The 21,578-nt window shown below is 42.1% G+C and overlaps 1 protein-coding gene across 1 annotated transcript in view; it reads right to left on the reverse strand.

Annotated features, from left to right (window-relative positions):
* slc12a2 (solute carrier family 12 member 2) overlaps window positions 1–21,578 on the reverse strand; it is a 76,839-nt gene that overhangs the window by 39,128 nt on the left and 16,133 nt on the right. Inside the window, exons 2-5 of the mRNA XM_083929599.1 lie at window positions 10,405–10,524; window positions 7,644–7,719; window positions 4,430–4,525; window positions 1,031–1,170 (exon numbers count right to left, since the gene is read on the reverse strand). Of these exons, the coding sequence (XP_083785725.1) occupies window positions 1,031–1,170; window positions 4,430–4,525; window positions 7,644–7,719; window positions 10,405–10,524 (432 nt within the window). The remainder of the gene's footprint in view (window positions 1–1,030; window positions 1,171–4,429; window positions 4,526–7,643; window positions 7,720–10,404; window positions 10,525–21,578) is intronic.

Below are 21,578 nucleotides of genomic sequence, written 5' to 3' on the forward strand. Positions count from 1 at the left end.
CCTATAGTCGAACTTTAGATTGAAGCGGAACAATGCGGATTCCGTCCTGGACGTGGAACAACGGACCAGCTCTTCACTCTCCCAAGGATCCTGGATGGGGCCTGGGAGTATGCCCATAGAAGGAAGGCATATGACCGGGTCCCCCGGGAGATACTGTGGGAGGTGCTGTGGGAGTATGGGGTGAGGGGGTCCCTTCTGTGGGCCATCCAATCTCTGTACCCTCAAAGTGAGAGCTGTGTGGTTTGCCTCCGCCATGGGTGCGCTTTGTCACCAATCCTGTTTGTGATTTTCATGGACAGGATATCGAGGCGTAGTGGGGGGGGGGTTGCAGTTTGGTGGTCTGAGGATCTCGTCTCTGCTTTTTGCAGATCATGTGGTCCTGATAGTATCGTCGGTCAGTGACCTTCAGCGCTCACTGGATCGGTTTGCAGCGGAGTGTGAAACGGCTGGGATGAGGATCAGCACCTCTAAATCTGAAGTCATGGCTCTCAGCAGGAAACCGGTGGATTGCTTACTCGAGGTAGGGAATGAGTCCTTACCCCAAGTGAAGGAGTTCAAGTACCTCGGGATCATGTTCATGAGTGAGAGGACGATGGAGCGTGAGTTTGGCCGGAGAATCGGAGCAGCGAGGGCGGTATTGCAGTCACTCTACCGCACCACCGGAGGGCAATGCTCTCAATCTACCGGTCAATCTTCGTTCCTACCCTCACCTATGGTCATGAAAGCTGGATCATGACCGAAAGAACAAGGTTGCGGGTACAATTAGCCGAAATGGGTTTTCTCAGGAGGGTGGCTGGTGTCTCCCTTAGAGATAGGGTGAGAAGTTCAGCCATCCGTGAGGAACTCGGAGTAGAGTAACTTGGCTACACTTGCTATACTGTAATAGTGTCATATTGCTCTCTGGGTCCACAGCAGCGAGTCGCCTGTCTGTTCTTGGGAAAGGTCTGGTACACTCAGATGAAGAGGTGTAATTAAACAAACAAGAAAGGAGACACTAGTAATAACTGTCTTAAAGCACAAAGAGACTTACGTTAAGAAGTTCCACAACAGTTTCAGCAAAGCCCACCACATACATGGCTACAGCCACTGCATTGGCAAAGGCAAAGATCAGACCGATAGAACCTCCAAACTCTGGGCCCAGACTCCTTGAAATCAGGTAATATGCTCCACCTGGAAATAAAGAGGAATGGACAAGATGTTAGCAAAACAGGCAACTGTTGTGAACTAAAGGGATAGTAATATTAACTATATGTATACTGTATTGTTTACACATACAGCAGGATGATATCGCAATGTTTGCATCTAAAAAGTATTGCGCTGGGGAATAACTGTCAGCAGCCTGTCTCCAGCCAAGCATACATATGGCCCAAACTGTCAACACCCCCCCCCCCTTTGTTGTGTGACCCACAGCCTGGAGTTTTAAAAGCAGGAAAACAGCTGATCACAGGAACGAGAGAGAGCAAAATAATGACCGTTGTGCTGAGCGACTGGAAAGTCTGTGAAAACCATGAGATCCAGACCATCATTCAGAGAAAGTCCTTAATTTTCAGATCACTGGGCAAACTTCTTCTGATACATATTTTGTAGGTCACTTTACGCCCAACTTTGTGCTTCGAGTCATGTCACATGTTTACGGCCATCACAGAAAGACATCTTTTTGGAAAGGAGCAATATCATGCCTCAGTTCGAACATAGACAGGATGTCAAATTGCAGCCTTTGCCTGGACGCAAATGTGATGCATTTTCTATATAAAAACCCCTATAGCCCATTCTGCACTATCCTTTTAGTGACGAGTTAGAGAACAACCACACAAACCCACAGTTGGCAGAGGTCTCCAGAGTAGCCCATGCTCCACGTCAAGCTTATTTTAGTTCCAGGATCACATATCCCACTGCCAATCAGCTGTTTGACACAGCCTGTCTGGCCGGGCATGCTACTTGGCCTGGCAGGAAAACTGATGTGGATCGCTCTGTCTACGGTTCACTGTTTAGAACTAAATCTTTTAGTTGTATGTCTCCATGTACACATGGAACTCAATATGATATGACCAGTCATAATCTATGATTTTTATGTAATGATATTACTGTCCCTTTAAACTTTATACACATGTGTTTCCTGTAAGACGTTGCTGCTCCAAACCCCCTTGCATAATGCAAGCAGCACAGCAGCTGCAGTCATCGGTACCCCCTGTTCACACAAACACTTGAGGTGCAACAGGCTGCATTCATTGAGAATAGAACCAAAATAACATCTTACCGCTTAACTCAAAGACTCAGAACTCACCAGGTGGCATGGCATGGGGAAGCTGAAAAAGGTTCAACTTTCTGCAAACATCCTGTGTAGCATGACATCGACAACATGACCATGTGACCATACTAAATGGAGGAAAAGCTGGGCTTTGCTGTCATAAGATTCCCATTGCTCTACAATAGAACGTAACAATGTGCTGGACTTTAACATGAAAAACAATTGGTCAGAGACCAGATAGACAGCTACTGGAGTGCTTATGTGTGAACAGGGGATCAGTGTCAACTGATAAGCACAAGTGCTCTCGTAGTGCGCTCAGAGTGATGGCAGGTCAAGTTTTTTAATGCCCACAAGAGATGTGCCGATTGGCACTGACACCATCCAAATCGACATGTACAAAACCCACCCACATTAATTACTGTCTCCACTTTAGAGACCCACACCCACTTCTCACCCTTTTTCACCCCCTCTGCAGCTCTGCTCTCTGCTTCATTTACAGAATGTAATTAATATTTTCCTAAATGATGTTTTATTTCACAAACCTGCAATCCATCTGCTTTCTATCAGAATGTTATTGTTTATGAACCCACCCACCCAATTGACAGATGAATTGTGGTTCCTGTGGACTTTCCCCAGCAATCTTACTCTTCAACTATTACTCTGGAGCAGGACTGCCAGGGACAAGCCTTCCCTCCAATGTTCTCATCATGGCAGGAAAGCTGAAAACAGGTGCTAGTAAGATATGTGCGGGTGACTTCAAAGTAGCTGGTGTAATGAACAGATCAGTGGCTGTGCCTGGACTGCAATAAACAACACGCTTCCTTCCTTCATCTCAAAGTGATCACTGAATCAAAAAAAAAAAAGCAGTGATCACGCAAGAAAAAAAAAAAAAAAGTTTAACCAGACTCAACTTTTGCTGCAAAGCAATGAGACATCATCCAGCAAGGCGTTGTGTTGGCCAATCAGATACATGCATGCTGCAATTCCTGGTAGATTACTTTGTAGAGTGATCAGGGTATTCTATTTCTATTTCTATTTCATTCTCATAAAATGATTAACAGCACAATAACTTATGTTAATATCTATCGCAGAGTGAGTTAAAATAATGGCGACTGATCATGTGACCCACTAATGAAAGCACTTGTTTCCTTTTTTCAGTATTCCAATATCTGAGTCTTTAGCGACATTCCCGGGCTAGATGTCAATAAGCCACCATGTTAGTGACGCTGCTGACGGCAGGTGCTCGGCACAGATCGTCACTAAGGATTTTAACGGAAATCGTAAATTACAACTTCTAAGTCAGGCTTCTAGTGAGGGTAGAAGTGTAATAGGAACATATGTGTGTGTATGGATTGGTAAATGTTTTTCTATAAAGTTTACAAAAGAACAAAAAAAAAAGTCAGCGCACAGTGAGCGTGACAAGATGGAGGCTCTGAAAGAACAGGCTCAGCTGCAGTTACATCTTACTGCTACAGAGGCTGCTAGAAAGAAGGAATCTCAATTCTGACGGATTACAACTTTAACATATACGTCCATGATTTAGATGTCCAGTGTAGGTAACGGTCATCTGATGATGTGTTTTCAGGCGTGTTACTATGGACAATTTATTTCTGATAGGGAGTTAAAACGCTTGTATGAAAGGAATTGTTTTTTGTTTTGAAGCACAGTTTTAGAATGAATAGGGAACCATGTGGATGTAGTCTAAAATTGTCCAATTGTCTTATTCAGCACAACAGTCCTACCCCATGAGGCAAATAATTCACACTACATTACTTTCTGTCTGCCTCAAAGCAGAGAAAGAATCCAATTTAAGGGAAACGAAAATATTCTTATTCTTCATCTCACTATGAAATACTGAACTAATTATGAGCCTGTTTTGCCTGATTCAGTGACTGAGGAATGTGTTAATATCCATGTGTTAATATCCATGTGAGACCACCCATTCACTTCAACATAAAGTGTTGCATTCTAGGAACTCATTGGATTTCTGCTCTCACTGAGACGACTGTGTGCTTAACCCTTGTTTCATCTCACTTCAAATAAAGCTGCACACGTAACGCTGCAGTGCGACGGGGTGACTGACAGATGCTCATGCTGCAAGGTAATCACACAGGTACCAAACAACAGGAGAACACCACTCTTTTCTGCTTTATCGTTAGACAAAAAAAAGAAGATGGATACCTCCTCGTACAAATCCGTTGGTGGCGATGGCAGAGGTGGAAAGGCCGGTGATGGTGGTCACGACGGTAGCCATGGCGACAATCAAACAGGAGAGAGCTGCAAAAGAAAAGACAGTATGAATCTCTTGAATGAAAAGATTGTGCAGCACTGTTCACAGTTCTGTAGAAGGCCTTCCAATAACCGAGAGCCCTGTGAAAAGTAACAGAAGAGCCACGAGCAGAGCTACTGCAGCGACGTCAGCCACATGTGGCATTTCGTGGCGATATTTCACATCAGAGTGGAGAATTATCAACACGCTCTGGGGGGGTCAGGGACAGCAGGGAGTTGTGCAGTGTGTGAAGTGAGAAAATAACTGACACAGAGTGTTGAACACAGCCACCCACCGAGCACCACTATGTCAATAAATATGGGCCATGTGCCAAACTGCTTGCTAACTTTTGCGGACAGTGAATTTGTCAGTTATGTGCGGTCTTTGTCACATCAAAGTAAAACAGTGGCTTCTCTCCAGTGGTAGATAGTTTGGCTTTTCTGTGTCTCAATCACAGTGCAGCAACTGCCTGAGTTGATTATCACTACGGTCAGTTTGACCAGTTTTCTTTTCTTTTTATATTTAAAGCTTCCCATTTGATCCGATTTTAGATTTGATTTTATAATTTGCTACCTTATGCAAAGCTGTTTTTAACAAGCCCCACCATAAGCGACTTCCTGGTTGATCCAATCAGGAAGTGCCGAAAACTGCAGTTCTCTGAGTGTCCTCTAGGGGCAGGTTTCATAATAGAGCAGTTTCTCATTGATCCCCATGTTAAACAGGCCGTTTTCACAGCATCATTAAACCTGTTTAAGGCCTGGGACAAAAAAACAATCTAGTCTGTATGTTTAGGTCATATCTCCATGACAACACTGAGGGTGAATTTCTTTTGTACCAGGCTAGTTTTTATTTGATTGGAGGTTAAGGTGTATGAATAATTAGGGGCGTGGCCTCTTGAGTGACAGCTAGCCTCTGGCCCTCACTTCTCCTCAGAAGTAAACGTCAGCCAGATGGACGTATCCACCTCCCCCCAACGTCACATACATGCCCTTTTTTGGTAAAAGGAGATGAGGCTGAGTCAAAGTCTGACAAGATGGAGACACCCATAGGTGAGTACAATTGGATCAAGTTGAGAGAACGGACCCCGATGAGTATGCTACGAATAATATTTTTTTGAAAGGAATCATAACATGTCTTTCCAAAAGCAGTGTCCATGTTCCTCTGGCTTCTTTACAGAACTGTACTCTTACTTATCACTACAAGTCATGTATAGACTGGTTTCAAGACATACAGTATTATTCATTACAGGGAACATGATAGTTGTTGCATGGTAACAGCTGTCAGTGCAATAAAAACAGGGAGAATGTTGACTGACGTCAGTGTAATGTAATCAGCTGAAACAACGGCTGCTAGAAGATAATGTCAGGAGTGCTTGGGAACAGTAAACATTGTTTAAATGAAGTGCTTTAAATTATGAGACACAAGGCGTCTGGTTGTTTTGTGAAATGGGGAGTGCAAATGAAGCAATCTGATCGGTTCACAGCTGTGACATAATGAGGGCTGCAATTAACAATTAATTCTGGATTATTGGATTTGTTGTTTGGTCTTTAAAATGTCAGAAAAAGGTGACTAATGTGGATCAGTGTTTCCCAAAGCCCAAGATGACGTCCTCAAATGTCTTGTTTTGTCCACAACTCAAATAAAGGGTGTACACATGTGCATGTATACATGTATAAACATGTATAAATATAAATAATTATTAAAATTAAAATTGTTTATTAAAATTAATTTAATTTTACAATTTGAAATAGAATTTACAAACATCATTGTATTGTTTTGTCACCGCCTGTTCTCAAACTGATGTCTGTTCTGGGCCAGTCACTGCTGACAATGCCAAGCAATGAAAAAGCACACATTACCAAACAATTCCCTTGGTATCTGCGTGAAATCGCGTGACATGGCAGCTCTCAATTCAGCAACTATTGCAGGTCTCATAGGGTAGAATTTATAATTGAGTCATCAGCTGCTAACGTGTGTATACAGGCATCTTTCATAAAGACATCTTTTTCGTCAAATTAGCTGCCTCCACTTCCTTTTCCTTTTTTTTCTTCTCTTTGTTTAGTTCTTCAAACCTGTTGAATGATACTTTTACCTTTCAATATCACAACCTTTATTTACTTGTCGACTTATTTAATCTCCTCGGATTGAGATGCTCTGGATGTTGTAGGGTGGTTTGTGTGTGTGTGTGTGTGTGTGTGTGTGTGTGTGTGTGTGTGTGTGTGTGTGTGTGTGTGTGTGTGTGTGTGTGTGTGTGTGTGTGTGTGTTAATTTGTGTTCTGTAAAAAAAAATCTAAAAAAGATTGTCATTGTTTATGACTGTCCAATAAAAAGATAGTTTAAAAGAAAAAAAATGACTCAAACCGATCAGTCAATTAACAAAATAGTTGGCAACTAATTAATTCATTGACTAATCGTTGCAGATCTGAATATAATAATCATATTTAAAGGCCATGAAGTCTAATTCCTCAGCACACTGCACTGGATGCCAGATGCTTTTTTTAATGACCAACCGGCACACAGTGCTTGTTCAGAGAGAGTCACTGAACACAGCAGATTTCCATCCCTGTTTCATCTGCAGCCTTGAGTTGAAAATCTGAATGTAGATCTGATTTTTTTTATTAGAACTTAAGTACTTTGATATTATCGAATGTGCTATTGAGTATGGAAACTCTTGACAGCGGCAGATTACATCCTCGCTGAGGAGTGTTGCTTGGCCTGATAACTGCCTGATGTGAGATATTGCTTAGTGTCGTCCCCATCTGCTCCAACAAGGGTGAATCTGTTTTTTGAAGAACAGATGTACAATACATTCGTGTTGCCATGTGAAGAAATGAGTAACATGATTTGTGTGTGTCATTTTCTGAGAGCTCTAAAATCACAAGTGATGTATTTAACCATGTCAGATCCAAAGTAAGGCTGGCTCGGCCATTGTCGTTTACTCCGTAAGCACGATACAGATGTATTCAACATTGTTCAACAGGAACAAGGCGTCTTACACCATCTGCTTTTTCTCATGAGGAAACAGTGTGCTCACCACAGACACACAACTTCACATGCCCAAACACACACTCGCAAAAATGATCCTAAACAGGTGATAACAGCTCTTCATAGGTGATCTCTGCTTACCGATCCCAGCCTGACCCACGATCCATGACATGCGGATGAAGAGCATCACACCCCAGATGTTCAACATGCAGCGGACCTGCAGAGAGGAGGGGCTGTTAATGTGGCTGTTCAACTCAAACACACTGATACATTCTCAGTTTTATAGTGATGGCAACTGCTGGGTTTTAGTAATGAAGGTTCCCACCGTTTGACATGAATAATACTTGTGCAAACCTTTAAGGTTTCAACATTTCAACATAGATGTAAGGGGAAGATTGAGAAACGTGTTGGGAACCAAATGAAAGCTGCATGTGGCTCATGGCAATCTGAAATACATGAGCATCACCAACTAGTGTAAGTTGACATTAGTTATTAAAAACATATTCAAACAGATGAGAGGAAAAGCTGCTGAGGAGAGATTAGTCTGAATGCAGCTATTTTCTTTTGCTCTCAGGGGGACTGCACCAGCAGCAGTCAGGGCTGAGTTGGTGTTGGTGTTGGCCACAAGACACATGAAAGAAAAACCAGCATCACTACTCCACCACACCACCACATGGTGGTTTGTACAACTCTGGAGACTCCATCACAGAAACAATAGCTGTGTACACCAGCAATGCACCACCGTGTGTGTTCCCACCGACTAATAACACCAGTGTTCCTGATGACACTGGAATTGCACCACGGCTGTGTGTGAGCTCTATACACGGTCGGTTCGGCTCATCAATGCGGCTGCCGGGTTGAGACAGGAGGCAGGAGCCCGCTTCTGTTCTGTGCTCTACAGCTTGGAGCTCCACAATCGACTTTCTGCTCTACTTTCTCTCAGTGAAACCTTTTTAAAGCTCCTTTCCAAACATGATATGACGAGACCCTCAGCTTACGAGACAAGACGATGATAGAGCATGATACTGAGTTTATGAGAACGAGACGAGTTATTAACACCTTTTTTAACTTTCAATATTTTCTTGGTTTTGATTTCAGCAGAGAGCTGTGGTGGTGCTGCAGGTGTCTTTGCGTAGTGCTCGTGTTAGCCGCGGTGTAGCCTACGGTACTCACGCTGGTAAAGTATACCCCCTCCCCTCAGGCCAATGCGAGCCGGGATGGCCTTACCATCTAAAATGTCCACGCCCTCGCCTGTCACCGCAGAGTCACTGTCTGCTTCACACAGTGTGTTCATTCTGACGACTGTCACTGGCTCATCTCACAGAACACATACTGTACGTTTACATGTTATTATCGACCCACAACTGCGTTTTCTCCAACCGTAAGTATCTGTTTTAACATATCTAGTCTGTGTTACCTGCTGCCTCACTCGCTGCGCAGTTAAACACTATTGATTTCTTCCCATTGAGTCGACATGAAAACTATTTTGGTTCAGTACATTTCTGTCAGACAGCTGGTGAAGGCAGGTTCAGCGATCTCTCTACTCGTCACATACGGAGGCTTCAGGTCTGTCAGGTGCCGACAGTGTGATTAGAACTTGTAGCCTGATGTTAAAGAAGCTGCGGGGTAAGAGCAAAACTCAATCACAGTGGTTGAGATACGTAAAAGAGAGCAGGTGTGTGGACGTCTTTGTGCATACACACAGTTTTATGAGTCTCTTTATATACAGTCTGATCTGGCCCTGGCTTTAATACTCGTTCATATGTTCTTATTCATACTCATATAGTCTGGTTGCCTTGCTACCAAACACAGACCGTTTTTAACAAGGCTAAATGTGTATGTGCCTGATGCCTTCACTGACATGGACAGGTATACGCCTCATTCTTTCAACAGTAGGATCAAATCAGTATCGGGTATCGGCCAATACGCTCAGCCCAGGTATCGATATCTGATTGGAAAAAACTGGATCGGTGCATCTCTTACATAAACTCACTTCAACTCAAATACTTTCTTTCATCACTCTGTTTGAGAGTCTTGGAGAGTCACAGAGAATCCCTCTCCACTCAGGGCTAAAAGTCTTCAGCTGACCCTGATCTGGGATCATATTTGAGAAATCATCCTACGTGACTTGATAAAAGCCATTAAAAACCGACAGTCATGAGGATTAATGCGAGGTTTGTCCAGAACCAAATGAAACGTGTAAAACAGAGCTCAGCTGTGAGAAATTCACACTTGTGGTCCGAAATCCTCAACAGAGTGTCATCTACTTCTACATACAGTTCAAATGATATAGTGGCACACTTATCACCTGAAAGCCCCTTTGCTGCGTTTAACTGACCACTGTGACTTAGACTATACGGAAAAAACACTGATACCAATACACATGTTCAGTATGTTGCCCTAATTATAGTAAAGCTCCAAAGCCTGAGACATGCTGAACCATTAGTAGAGCGGAAAAACAGTGAAGCTTCTTCTTTCAGTATGCAAGCTGCAGCATGTAAAGTAACATTTAGTTTCAGTTTTGTAGCTGTTCAGTACTAATATTTCATAAATCATTTACCAGTTATATCTTACACTGGCCTCTGACTTCAATGTTATAGAAGTCTGGATACTTATTGATCTCATCCAAACTATTGTGAAAAAAGGAAATACACAATTTGCATGTATTATGTATCATATATGCATATCACGTTCAATGTGCTTTAGTAGTTTTGGCTCAGTACAATATTGATTCTAATAGTCACATTAATATCACTTACCTACACTACACCTTCCATGGCTTTACATTATGATTTTGTGTGTGACTTCACTTACTAAGACATCTCTTGGAAAAACGATGAGGAAGGACAGGAGAGGATGAAATGACTTCAAATGAAATCATCACAGTCTGAAAGAGACTTACCAGCACCCCCTTAACCCAGCCAAACTTGACCACTCCTTTGGACTCAGCTGCTTCTTTAGCAGCACTCTCCTCAGCCGGCGTCAGCTCGTCCCCGTTGGCAAACCCATCCTCAAATGGCTCCTGAAAAGCACAACAAAACACAACCAGGTTTATATGTGGACGAACACTGGTGCTGAACAGACATTTTGAGAGCTGGATTTTAGTGTTACTACTCATCGAAACCTTAGAGCCAGAACAATGAGATTTGGTAAAAGAGGGCAGATCCTGGACGTAGCTGTGGTGGGACAAGGAAGCCAATCCCCTTGGTGGAGTACGATTGGCTGAGACAAATGTCAATCAACAAAAACAGGCCCCAAAACACACTTTTAGCACAGCTGACTACAGCTGACTGTTGAGAAAAATAAGTTTATAAGTTTAAGAAGAAACGAGAACTTATAAATCATTAGAAGTATGTATGTTTTATGTGTTGATATGGTGCATCAGAAAACATTACGTGTGTTTATGATTGTAGTCATGAAGCATTATGAATGCATAATAATTCACTTTGAATGCCCTCATAATGCACCAAAGATGTGCTCTTCATAGAAAGTGTTACTAAATCATACCACTTTGACTTATGTGTTCATCAGAGATGTGCTCAGAAGTGTCTTGGACTGGTCATTTAGCATGGACAAAGCATAAACAATGATTTATAGACTTAAGAACTCTTAGTCGACTTAAACCAAAACAAGAGATTAGTTGTTGCCTCCACACCGCTCTCACAGACCGCTCCCTAATACATGTACAGACGTTTTCTCACGGCCACATGCACTAACATGCACACAAGGCCAGACCGCCTGACACAACAAAGTAAGATTACAGCACACACAGAGGGAGAGCGACTGCATTCTCTGCTCAGGACACCATCACTCCACTATTTCTTTACATAGAGAATATTTGTTTGCTGCTTTATTTATATTCTGAAAGTTGAGTACAGCTCCTTAAAGTATTGTCAGGGTTTTAATCTGACCTTGTAACAGAATAAAGACAGTGTGTAGTGTTCAAGAGAGTGCAGTAGTTAACTGCAGTTAAAAGGCAGTTTTGGACATAGTATAACATGTAGGGATCTGACTTGACTCGATTTCCATGTGATAGCTGGGCTACTTTCAGTTCAAGTCTGAAAAGACATAAGAGGCATAATGATCATGTCATGTGATGGATCCATCTGGCTTACAGATGTGAAACGCTGGCTCTTTAAAACAGACAGACACAATGACAGAGCCTGTCTGTCCTTGTGTTACTGCAGCAGTTAAAACACAGGAAGCCTCCCTCCTGTGCACAGACAATGCTGTGACGTCGGTGGCCTCCCTGCCACGACTCTTTGGGTATACAGCACAGTCTTTTCACTATTTACAGCACTTGCAACGGCCTCAGGATGAACAATCCACTGCACTTTTTCTGCAGCTTTCACAGCATTTCCTCGCCCCACTGGCTGAAAGATTGTACATAAAATGGTGTCAAACAAAAATAAGCTCAACAGCATGACTTCAGAACAGCTCTGACATCCTTAACAACAGCTGAACAAAGTGAGTCGTTACCATCATGTTATATGGCAGTTAAGAAGCTCAGGGCAGCCACAATAGAATGGAGGGTTAGAACCAAGAACACTGACAATTTTGTCATTCTTAGAGACTTGCTGCTTAGAAAGATTAAACGGTTTAATCTCATTTCTTTCCTCTGAGGACTATGATTGTGTTCAGCAATAGTCTGGGCCATTATTAGGGCTGACACCTGGACAGTTGGTTGACTGGTTGAAGAATAGAATCACTCGACCAAGATTTTCCCTACAGTAGCTCTAACATTCTGTAATATATTATGTTAAAGTTGGGTTTAAGGGGGATGTGAAGGAATTGCCATTGGTTCACCAGAACCACACATGGTTCACCCACTGCTAATTTCACAGGGGCCCTGTGGAGTTTTCTTCTAAACAAAATCAATGTGTGGATCCTTGAGGTCTACAAACACAGAGTTCATTTTCTTCCTTGTGAAACATTTCCTATTTTATGCATTTTAAATCCAGCATTGTTTATACCCATGTTTACTAGCTTGCTGTCAGTGTAATAGCATGAAACCATTGGTAGGACTGTGCATCCTCATGAGAGTGCACAAGAGCACTCCACAGCAGTGTTTCTCCAATGGGCTACGCGTACCCCTAGGGGTACTTTGGAGTACTTCAGAGGATACTTCAGGCCAGGTCATGCATAATTCTTAAAATAATTATACGTATAATAAGTTTAAAAAAAAATGTAAATGTAAGTTTGCTGTGTGTTCCCTGTGAGCAGGAAGTCAGTTTTGATATTGAATGACGGGCAAAAATCAATAAAATGGAACGTATTGAAAGTTCAATAAGAAAGACTCTCTATGCTCTCATTCTTTTACAATTTCTCTGGCTTCTACTCCATCAGCTGACCATGGGCGTTCAGTCACATTAAACCAACCCGGTTCTGTCACGTTCTCCCCCTCTGCCAATCAGATCGTAGACAAACTTTAACTTGTTAAACTAATTATATCATCACTTGCACCTAATATACAACGTCATGATGGGGGCTAATCGCCAAAGACTCTTTACAATTAACTTCCTGTCTGTAGTTAATGTATTCGTCACTGTAAATAAGTCACTCCTGATTAAAATGCATGTATAGTTGAAACGTAGCAGCAATACAGCTGAAAACTCTGGGAATGACAAAGGTCCTCAGTGAAGCACCAGCTTGTGTTGTAGGTGAAACTTTTCACAGAGACGCTTTAGTTGTTTGGTAAATCAGACACTGTTGGGGTAGTGCTGTATTGGCCACATTTTGTTGAATTGAAGCTTAAAGTAAAGGTTCTTCAAGCTTGGTCTTAAAAGGATTCTTTATACTTTTTGTTCCAATAGTGGTAGGGGTCACCAAAACCCTCAGGGATATAAGTGACACAAATTGGCAGACATCACTGTCCTTGGGTCCTGCCTCTAATGCCACAAAAGGATTCTGGTTTGACTTGCTCTCAATCTAGATATGCTCTGGGCGTCCAAACAATAGAGTGTATAAAAAATGGACGCAGCCTCTATGTCGAGGTCCATTCTCTCAACTTGATCCAATATTCCTCGCCAACAGGAGTCCCCATTTTGTCAGACTGACTCCGCCCCATTTCCTCTTACCAAAAAAGGGCATGTATGTGACGTTGGGGGGAGGGTTATACGTACTGGCTGACGTATACCTCCGAGAAGAAGTGAGGGCTCGAAGCTAGCTGTCACTCAAGAGGAGACACCCCTAATTATTCATAAACTTTAACCTCCAATAAAATAAAAACTAGCCTGGTACAAAAAAATGCTCCCCCCTCAGTGTTGTCATGGAGATATGACCTAAACATACAGACTAGAGTGTTTTTTTTCACCAGGCCTAAAACAGGTCTAATGATGCTGTGAAAACGGGCTGTTTAACATGGGGGTCAATGAGAAACTGCTTTATAATGAAACCTGGACACCTGGGCTTGGTCCAAATGTATAATTTACATTCCTGTTTGAAAATTGTTTTCTCACATTTCAGACAGTTTCTTCGTCATTTTACAAGATCCATAAACTCAAGGTCACCCATATCCACAGTGGAAGCACTGTCACATTACAGCAGAGGACAGGAAGTGTGGTGATTTAGTTATGACCTGCTGTGTGAACCCTGTTCATTGATCAGCGGTGATGTTCGCATGCCCTCAGGGTCCATGTCCACTCATGAGGACAGTAATCTGCCCATCCCATGAGTGGTAAACATTGACTAATTGTGTGAATTAAAATGTTTCAGTGATGCATATTATGATGATACGGAACAAAACCTGTGTCCCCCCAACAAGCCTTTATTGACACTTAGGCCCTTTTCACACATGCACTTCCAACTTGTGTGTCTCGAAATTACCTAGATATTACCCAGCAGAGCTGTATGTGTGAGCGTAAATATGTGATTGGGTCGGACTGGGCATCAAACAAAGTTTACCCTGCCAGCTCCAGAGAGCACTGACTGAGTCCATGTGTGAATGCAACTGTTTATTCTCAGGAAAGGTATCAGGAAAACTTTAATTTTCAAGGAAATATACTAATATTTTTAACTTAACTCAACTTTCCTTTATTGTGGCACATTGAACACATTGATAATATCAAGTTCCTTGTAAAAAATATTCTCTAAGGTCTCTTAGTTCATCTTTTTCATACATTCAATCATCTTTAAGATGATTTAACTTCTAAAGAAAGAGGGTAGATGTGAATTTGTCTTGTGGGAACAGTGTTGGAAAGATTGAGTGATAAAGTGAGACAGGCAATCAGAATACACCAACACAGGGGTTTGACAAGGTAAAAAGTTATATATTTGATATGAAACTATGTATTCAAACTCAAAATCAAAACTATTACTCCACTCTTCTCACCCAGGTGAGGGAGCGGTACCTGGGCGTGTAGCATTCTGTCAGAGCATAGCTCATGATGATGTAAACATGCAAATAAACCAGACATTGCACAGGTACTTTAGCGATCCCTGCAGGTGTGGTCTTGACATCAAATCTAAAGTCATCTTTGTCCAATTCATAAGGCATGTACATATCTGTACAATATAGGTGAAAGTGTATAGCCTTTAATCTATCTAATTCAAATGTATATAGCTTTATTCTATTTTATGTTCATTCATTCATTCATCTTCAACCGCTTACCCCGGGGTCGGGGTCGCGGGGGGGCTAGAGCCGATCCCAGCTGACATCGGGCATGAGGCGGGGTACACCCTGGACAGGACGCCAGTCGATCACAGGACACAGAGACGAACAGAGACAGACAACCATTCACACCTATGGGCAATTTTGTAGAGTCATCAAGTATTAAACTTTATTCCATTTTCATTTCACTTTACTTCATCTTATTTGTATTTTTAATCTTACTTTTTCATCACTAAGTCACTTTTTTTCTTTGCTTTCTCTAAACTCAAGATGCATTAGCATTTGAATTTTCCCCGGTGTGGGATCGAGACAGTTTATCTGATCTTAAAAACCTGGTGGATTCTGAGAGAAGCCTTTGAAGCCACCTACAAACTGACATCTACTCATCCAGCTCCACCCACCGGAACTGCTCAGAGGGCGGATCGAGACTATAAACACAGACAGAAGAGAGGAGGGCTAAGGGCTAAATCTAACTCCTTATCGACTATCACTACCCAGCGTTTCCCTCGCCAATGAAGATAAAGAGAGGAACCCTGAAACAAATGTGAATGAACTTCTCAGCACAGAGGCTCTGTTGTTCTGCTGTTTTTATTTATAGGTGTTATAAATGATCCAAGGGTGCTGGGCCTGGCATAGATAGAGCTCCTGTGGGGGGAGGGCTGGAGCATCACTCAGCATCACTTCACCTGGACCATCTGTCGACATGAACAGCCTGCCTCTGTCCCCTCAATGACTCAGCAACATTGCTGTGATCAGGCTGTGACAGTTAGACATGCCGTAGAGAACCAGGACCCCTCTCCAGGCCAGCTTTAGCTTCTGTTCCAAATGGATTGGGTCACTTGCAAGGCTTTCTCCGCTCTTAACAGGGCTGTATTCATCAATCTTCAAAACACAATTTTAAAGTACTCTTAACTTATTAATAAAATCAATACAAAGGTTCAGCGGTTTTGTTGTCAAAACTTAAAGGTTGAATATGTAGAATCTTTATTAAAAGCTATATTTTCTTTTTTAAATAATACACCCACGGGGCGTTTTGAGGGGTACAGAATGAAATAATTGCTTTTCCATAAAATATATATATATATATATATATATATATATATATTTAGTCTGAATTAATATTCAAAAAAATATTTTGATGAGTGACAATGACTTTCTGTCCTGTTTTCATTGAAGCAGCCAATGGCGTTGGGCGTTGCTGGTTGCCAGGTTTGTCTGTTGTTGCTACAGAAACAAGAATCGTGTTGAGTTGAGAGCTAGCTAATGGATTCCACAGCACTCACAGAAAGACTTCAGCTGAAGACTGGCTAACGTTAAATACTGTTGTCAAATTAAGTGATTAGTCCAAATGAGTGGTTCCCCTGTTTCATTCATCACTGACATGGAGCAGGCTGATCACTGACACACTCCGCAACAAACCTGGAAACGTGGACTGCTGGAATTATTTTTGTTGTTGCGACTATGATTTTGAGACACTAGACGGCTGCTATTTCTACAAATTCTACCTTTAAATAAGCGTGGTGTCCTGATTTACCTGCCATGTTTTCTGCCTTTTTTATTAGCGTTAAGCACTGGTTGTAAAAATACACTGTGGAATAGAAGCTAGGGGACCAGAAGCTAGTGTGGGAGTGGGACAGGACTTGGCTCTGGATACACTTTGTTGGAGAATACTCAGCCTTTGTTGATACTGTTCCAATTACAGCTTAACATTTAACTTCAATACTATTGGGACACTGAATGAAATGTGCCTGCAGCACTTAGGCTCATCGGTACTGGACGCTGTCTATTCATTTTTTTGACTACATCATTCCTGAATAATAATGAATTCATAAAAAATGTAGGACTAAATTATGTAAGGGGAAAGAAATCAGATAATGATAAATTTAGGAATATATTTAAAGGTGTGGTGCTGTACACAAACTCAGGTGACAAATGTAAAAATTCAAATGTATCTAACCGGTCATAATTCAAGTCATTAGCAAACCATGGACGACATGCTGCGAACCTTGTCAATCCTGCAGCACTCTAAAACCTTACATACAACACAAGTCAGGTGACTTGAATAAGGTAATGTTGCTGCACTCACTCACTCACTCACTCACTCACTCACTCACTCACTCACTCACTCACTCACTCACTCACTCACTCACTCACTCACTCACTCACTCACTCACTCACTCACTCACTCACTCACTCACTCACTCACTCACTCACTCACTCACTCACTCACTCACTCACTCACTCACTCACTCACTCACTCACTCACTCACTCACTCACTCACTCACTCACTCACTCACTCACTCACTCACTCACTCACTCACTCACTCACTCACTCACTCACTCACTCACTCACTCACTCACTCACTCACTCACTCACTCACTCACTCACTCACTCACTCACTCACTCACTCACTCACTCACTCACTCACTCACTCACTCACTCACTCACTCACTCACTCACTCACTCACTCACTCACTCACTCACTCACTCACTCACTCACTCTTTTTTGTCAACATTTCTTAATCGAGAACTTTAGAAAAGTACTATGTTGCGGTGACTGAGTGCCCTGATGGGATATGATATATTTTACAGATCAGACAACATGTGGTACCTCTATTAGTCACCATCCTACTCTCTGGGGTGGTGACTAATAGAGACAGTAAGACAATAGGAGGATGTACACTACGGCCTCTCCCTGAGGCACACTCCTGACCAGCTCAACAAACGGTTGGAATCTAACTAAATGTCTGGTATGGAAACCATGCGATTAGTAAAGGTCAAAATTTCATTCTGGACAGGAGCTGTGTTGGGATCAGCCCAAACGACACACAGACACATGGGACAAAGCAGGAAATTGAAAAATGAAGTCTTTTTTTCTTAACAGTCAATATGCCACGACACAGACAGTGTACTCTCACAGGGTTAGAAACTCTGTATGGGTCCAAAGACGGGGGAGCAGGGCCTCAAAGTTTAGTAATGCTACCAACTTTAGTCTCTGTTCACAGCAGATCTGATTTAAAAAAAAGAGAGAAAACAACATCTCGATTAATATCCTGATGGTTTTTATTGCATAATAATATCTACATTATATTATGGGATTATAATAATTGATGCATTCATCAATCTCTGAACTCATCAGCTATCTGTCTGACAACAATGAAGCCAGCACATATTCAGGCAAAGACTTCCTCTTCCAAGCAAATGTCTGAACATGAATACAGAATAACAAACAGCTAATGAAAAGCTTAATCTGCACCAGACGACAGTGGATAGGTTCACTGATTGCATGACAACCAATGAGTTCCGCCTCATTTGCTCTCGACAACGGACCGCTTACCTGCATGCAACCAAAGCATACGTAATTGGTCGATACTACTACTACTACCGGACAAGGTCTGCTAGCCAAATCTTGTCCCGTTGCTAACAGATTCTACATTCATATGAAGCATCTGTTTACAGAGAGTGCATTAATGTGTTCATCGCTGTAATGCTGCAGCTAAATGGGGGGATAGATTGAACTAATATTTTATATATTACTTTCCATACTGCTGAGTAGCTTGGGAATTGAATGCTTGGTCAGATGGTCTTATATGACTGCCCAATGATTGTAGGATTACACCCAGCCGGTACGTTCTTTTATACTCATCTGAGACTCGCTGAGACTCACACTGAATGAGTACCATCTGTACAAACACTACATAAAATTGGCACAATTGTGATTTCAATCAGGAACCACCAGAATAATGAGTAAATGACGCTCTGAATCTGACATTTGCTACCAGCTGTTGGTACTTTGTACTGAGTACTTAGTTTCCACACCAAACCATAAACCCTAACCAGGCCTGGGTACGCGTGGCTGATTTAATGACATCAATTCAAATGGCTGTGGCTTTTGAACAGTTTAAAAGCAAGAACAGAGCTCCAGCCTACTTTTATGTAGCACTAGGTTGGCCCTACCGGTTGAGAGATAATTAAATCTGCTTCTGGCACTAATTATCGAAACAGCTGGGCAATGGGACACATTCTTAGCTAAGAGTGGTGTCAGGTCATGTTGCTGATGTCATTATGCAACACTGAAATCCAGGCTCGCTGCCCTTGTGGTGCATTAGGGACACTGTGAACCAAGCTGTGTCTGTTTCTTCAGACCAACACTCTTCCTCATTATGAGTATTCAGAGCTACTGTGCTGGTGGATTCTCTCATTTTCTTCTCGATCTGATTAAAGGAATGCATTTACACGTTTATGAGGCCTGTTTGCTTTGACTGATTTATCTTTATGACACTAATGAAGTTGAAGCTCAGTAATGTGGAAACACTGGTTTCTCTGCGTAGCCCTGTTTGTTCCTATGAAAGCCAAAAAAGTTCAACTACCGCCTCTAAAATACCCAGATAATCCACACTAGACACATGTAAGTATATGGGGGAAAGTATTTTTGGGCCCAATGGCATCACATGATGTTGTAATTCCACTATTTGTCGACTATGTCAAATTGGCTTCAAGGTCCAGCACACTTCCTGGGTGTCTGATGTAGAGTGCTGCAGGAATAAGTCATCAACCCCTGAATGAAGTTAGCCTTCTTGTTCACCGCAGAGCGTATCTTCCACACAAGAGGCGACCGCTCGTTCAAAACAACAATGGTGGCTCCTGAAAAAGCTCTTTCTTCCCTGAGAACGTCACTGAAGGCTTTTCTCCATGGGAAATGTTTTCTCTCCTCTCCTGGTGACATCTTGATGTTTTGAAAGCACCTACCCTTTCCCAATCAGTTTCCACTGACACCTTCTCAGATGGTTCTGTGTAACAAACCATTTAAGGAGTCAGGTTAGGGTACTTCAGCCAAAACTCTGGGGTTTGGTTTCTCCTAAAAAAAGTAAGTGGCAACTATTTTTAAACAGTGTATACCCTGCTCATGGAACCCTCTATTACATATAAAGAGTTTCAAAAATCAATTCTGAATCATTCAAGACAGAATGATTGCCAGTATTTCTGATCAATATCCAACAATTCAGTTGTTTCCCCGCTCCTCAGAGCCAGTGAGAAGATCACAGACCAGCCGGAAGAAATAAAGAGCAACCAGCCGTTTATGAGACTGACACAAAAACCTGAAAGGGGGCTATGCCTCTGTGTCAGATATGTTTATGGTGGACAATCTCCAAGTCCTGATGGTGGTAAAACTCTGCATCTGAGGGGCAGCATTTTGTTAAGAGACAATTTGCTGTGGAGTTCACATCCTTGCTCTATGATTTTGAAGTCAGCCCAAACATTGTTCCACAGTTTGGCTTCTTTTTGTGCAACACCAGCTCTATATGCGTCCTAGCAGGTATCAAGGAAACATTGGGACATTGTGCTTACATGGACATGAATAACCGGTTGATGAGGTTTGTCCCAGTTATGATCAAAATACGGTTATGGTGTTTCCATGAACAGAGAAATCAAGTTATTAATTTTCCCCGTATACATGCTAAATAACCCGATTATTATATTTATTACTGTATTCTGTTTGTGCAGGCGCTGTGTTTAAAGAAACAAACCAGCGACAGGACAACATGCATGCATGCATGCATGCACGCATGCACACATGCACACGTCTGTTTCTTCATCGCTCCAGAAGTGAGAAGTGTTTGTATTTCTAATGAGTCACTTGGCTGAAGCTGCACCTGCGCAGAGAGTCTGTGGCACTCAATAACCTTGATAAGGTGTATACATGCAGCAGGGTCCAGGTTACTATTGGAACACTCCAGGGAGCATATTCAGGTTTTTCATGAACAGCATAAGGGCTTAAACGGAATATGATGTTTACATGATTAAACTCATAAATGGGATATTCATGTCAATGTAAAAGGCACTCAGTAAGTGTATCTGGTGTGGCTGAGAGCTCTACCTGCTGCATGCATAGCAAAGAGAACAGTGCAGATGACACAGGATGAGTTAGTGAACATCATCTACATGGCTGAAGCAACACAAAGGCTGGCTTTGCTCAACAATAACAAAGCATCGAGAGCTTAGCACGGCAGTGCAAACTGTACCATGATTCGCCCAGGCCTCGTTACAAAAAAGAAAACGAAAAATGATGCAATTAGATTTCACAAACGATGGACTCAAAGTCAAGCAAGGTGTTAAGAAACCTTTTAAGAACTACTAGCACAACAAACAACAAACCCGGTGTGACTTGATGACAAGATAGCCAGGAAGTACAGGGTATTCCCAGGAAACACTGGCAGTCATATTCTTCTGACTACAAAATGAATAATAATAAATGATCAGGACTTGTGCAACACACCTAATCAAAAAACAAATAGGGCTCCTGTTGTGTCAGTGAGGCTGGAACTGCCAGTTTGCCACTGAACTACACACCACATCATGGAAAAACAGACCTCACTACAGGCTCTCAGGCTCACAGAACAGAGCATTATGTTGGGTTGTGCAAGAGCTGAGCATGTGTGGAATAAAAGCCACATGCCGAAAGTA

Source organism: Echiichthys vipera, assembly GCF_963691815.1.
Source record: "Echiichthys vipera genome assembly, chromosome: 16".
Classification (NCBI taxonomy): Eukaryota; Metazoa; Chordata; class Actinopteri; order Perciformes; family Trachinidae; genus Echiichthys; species Echiichthys vipera.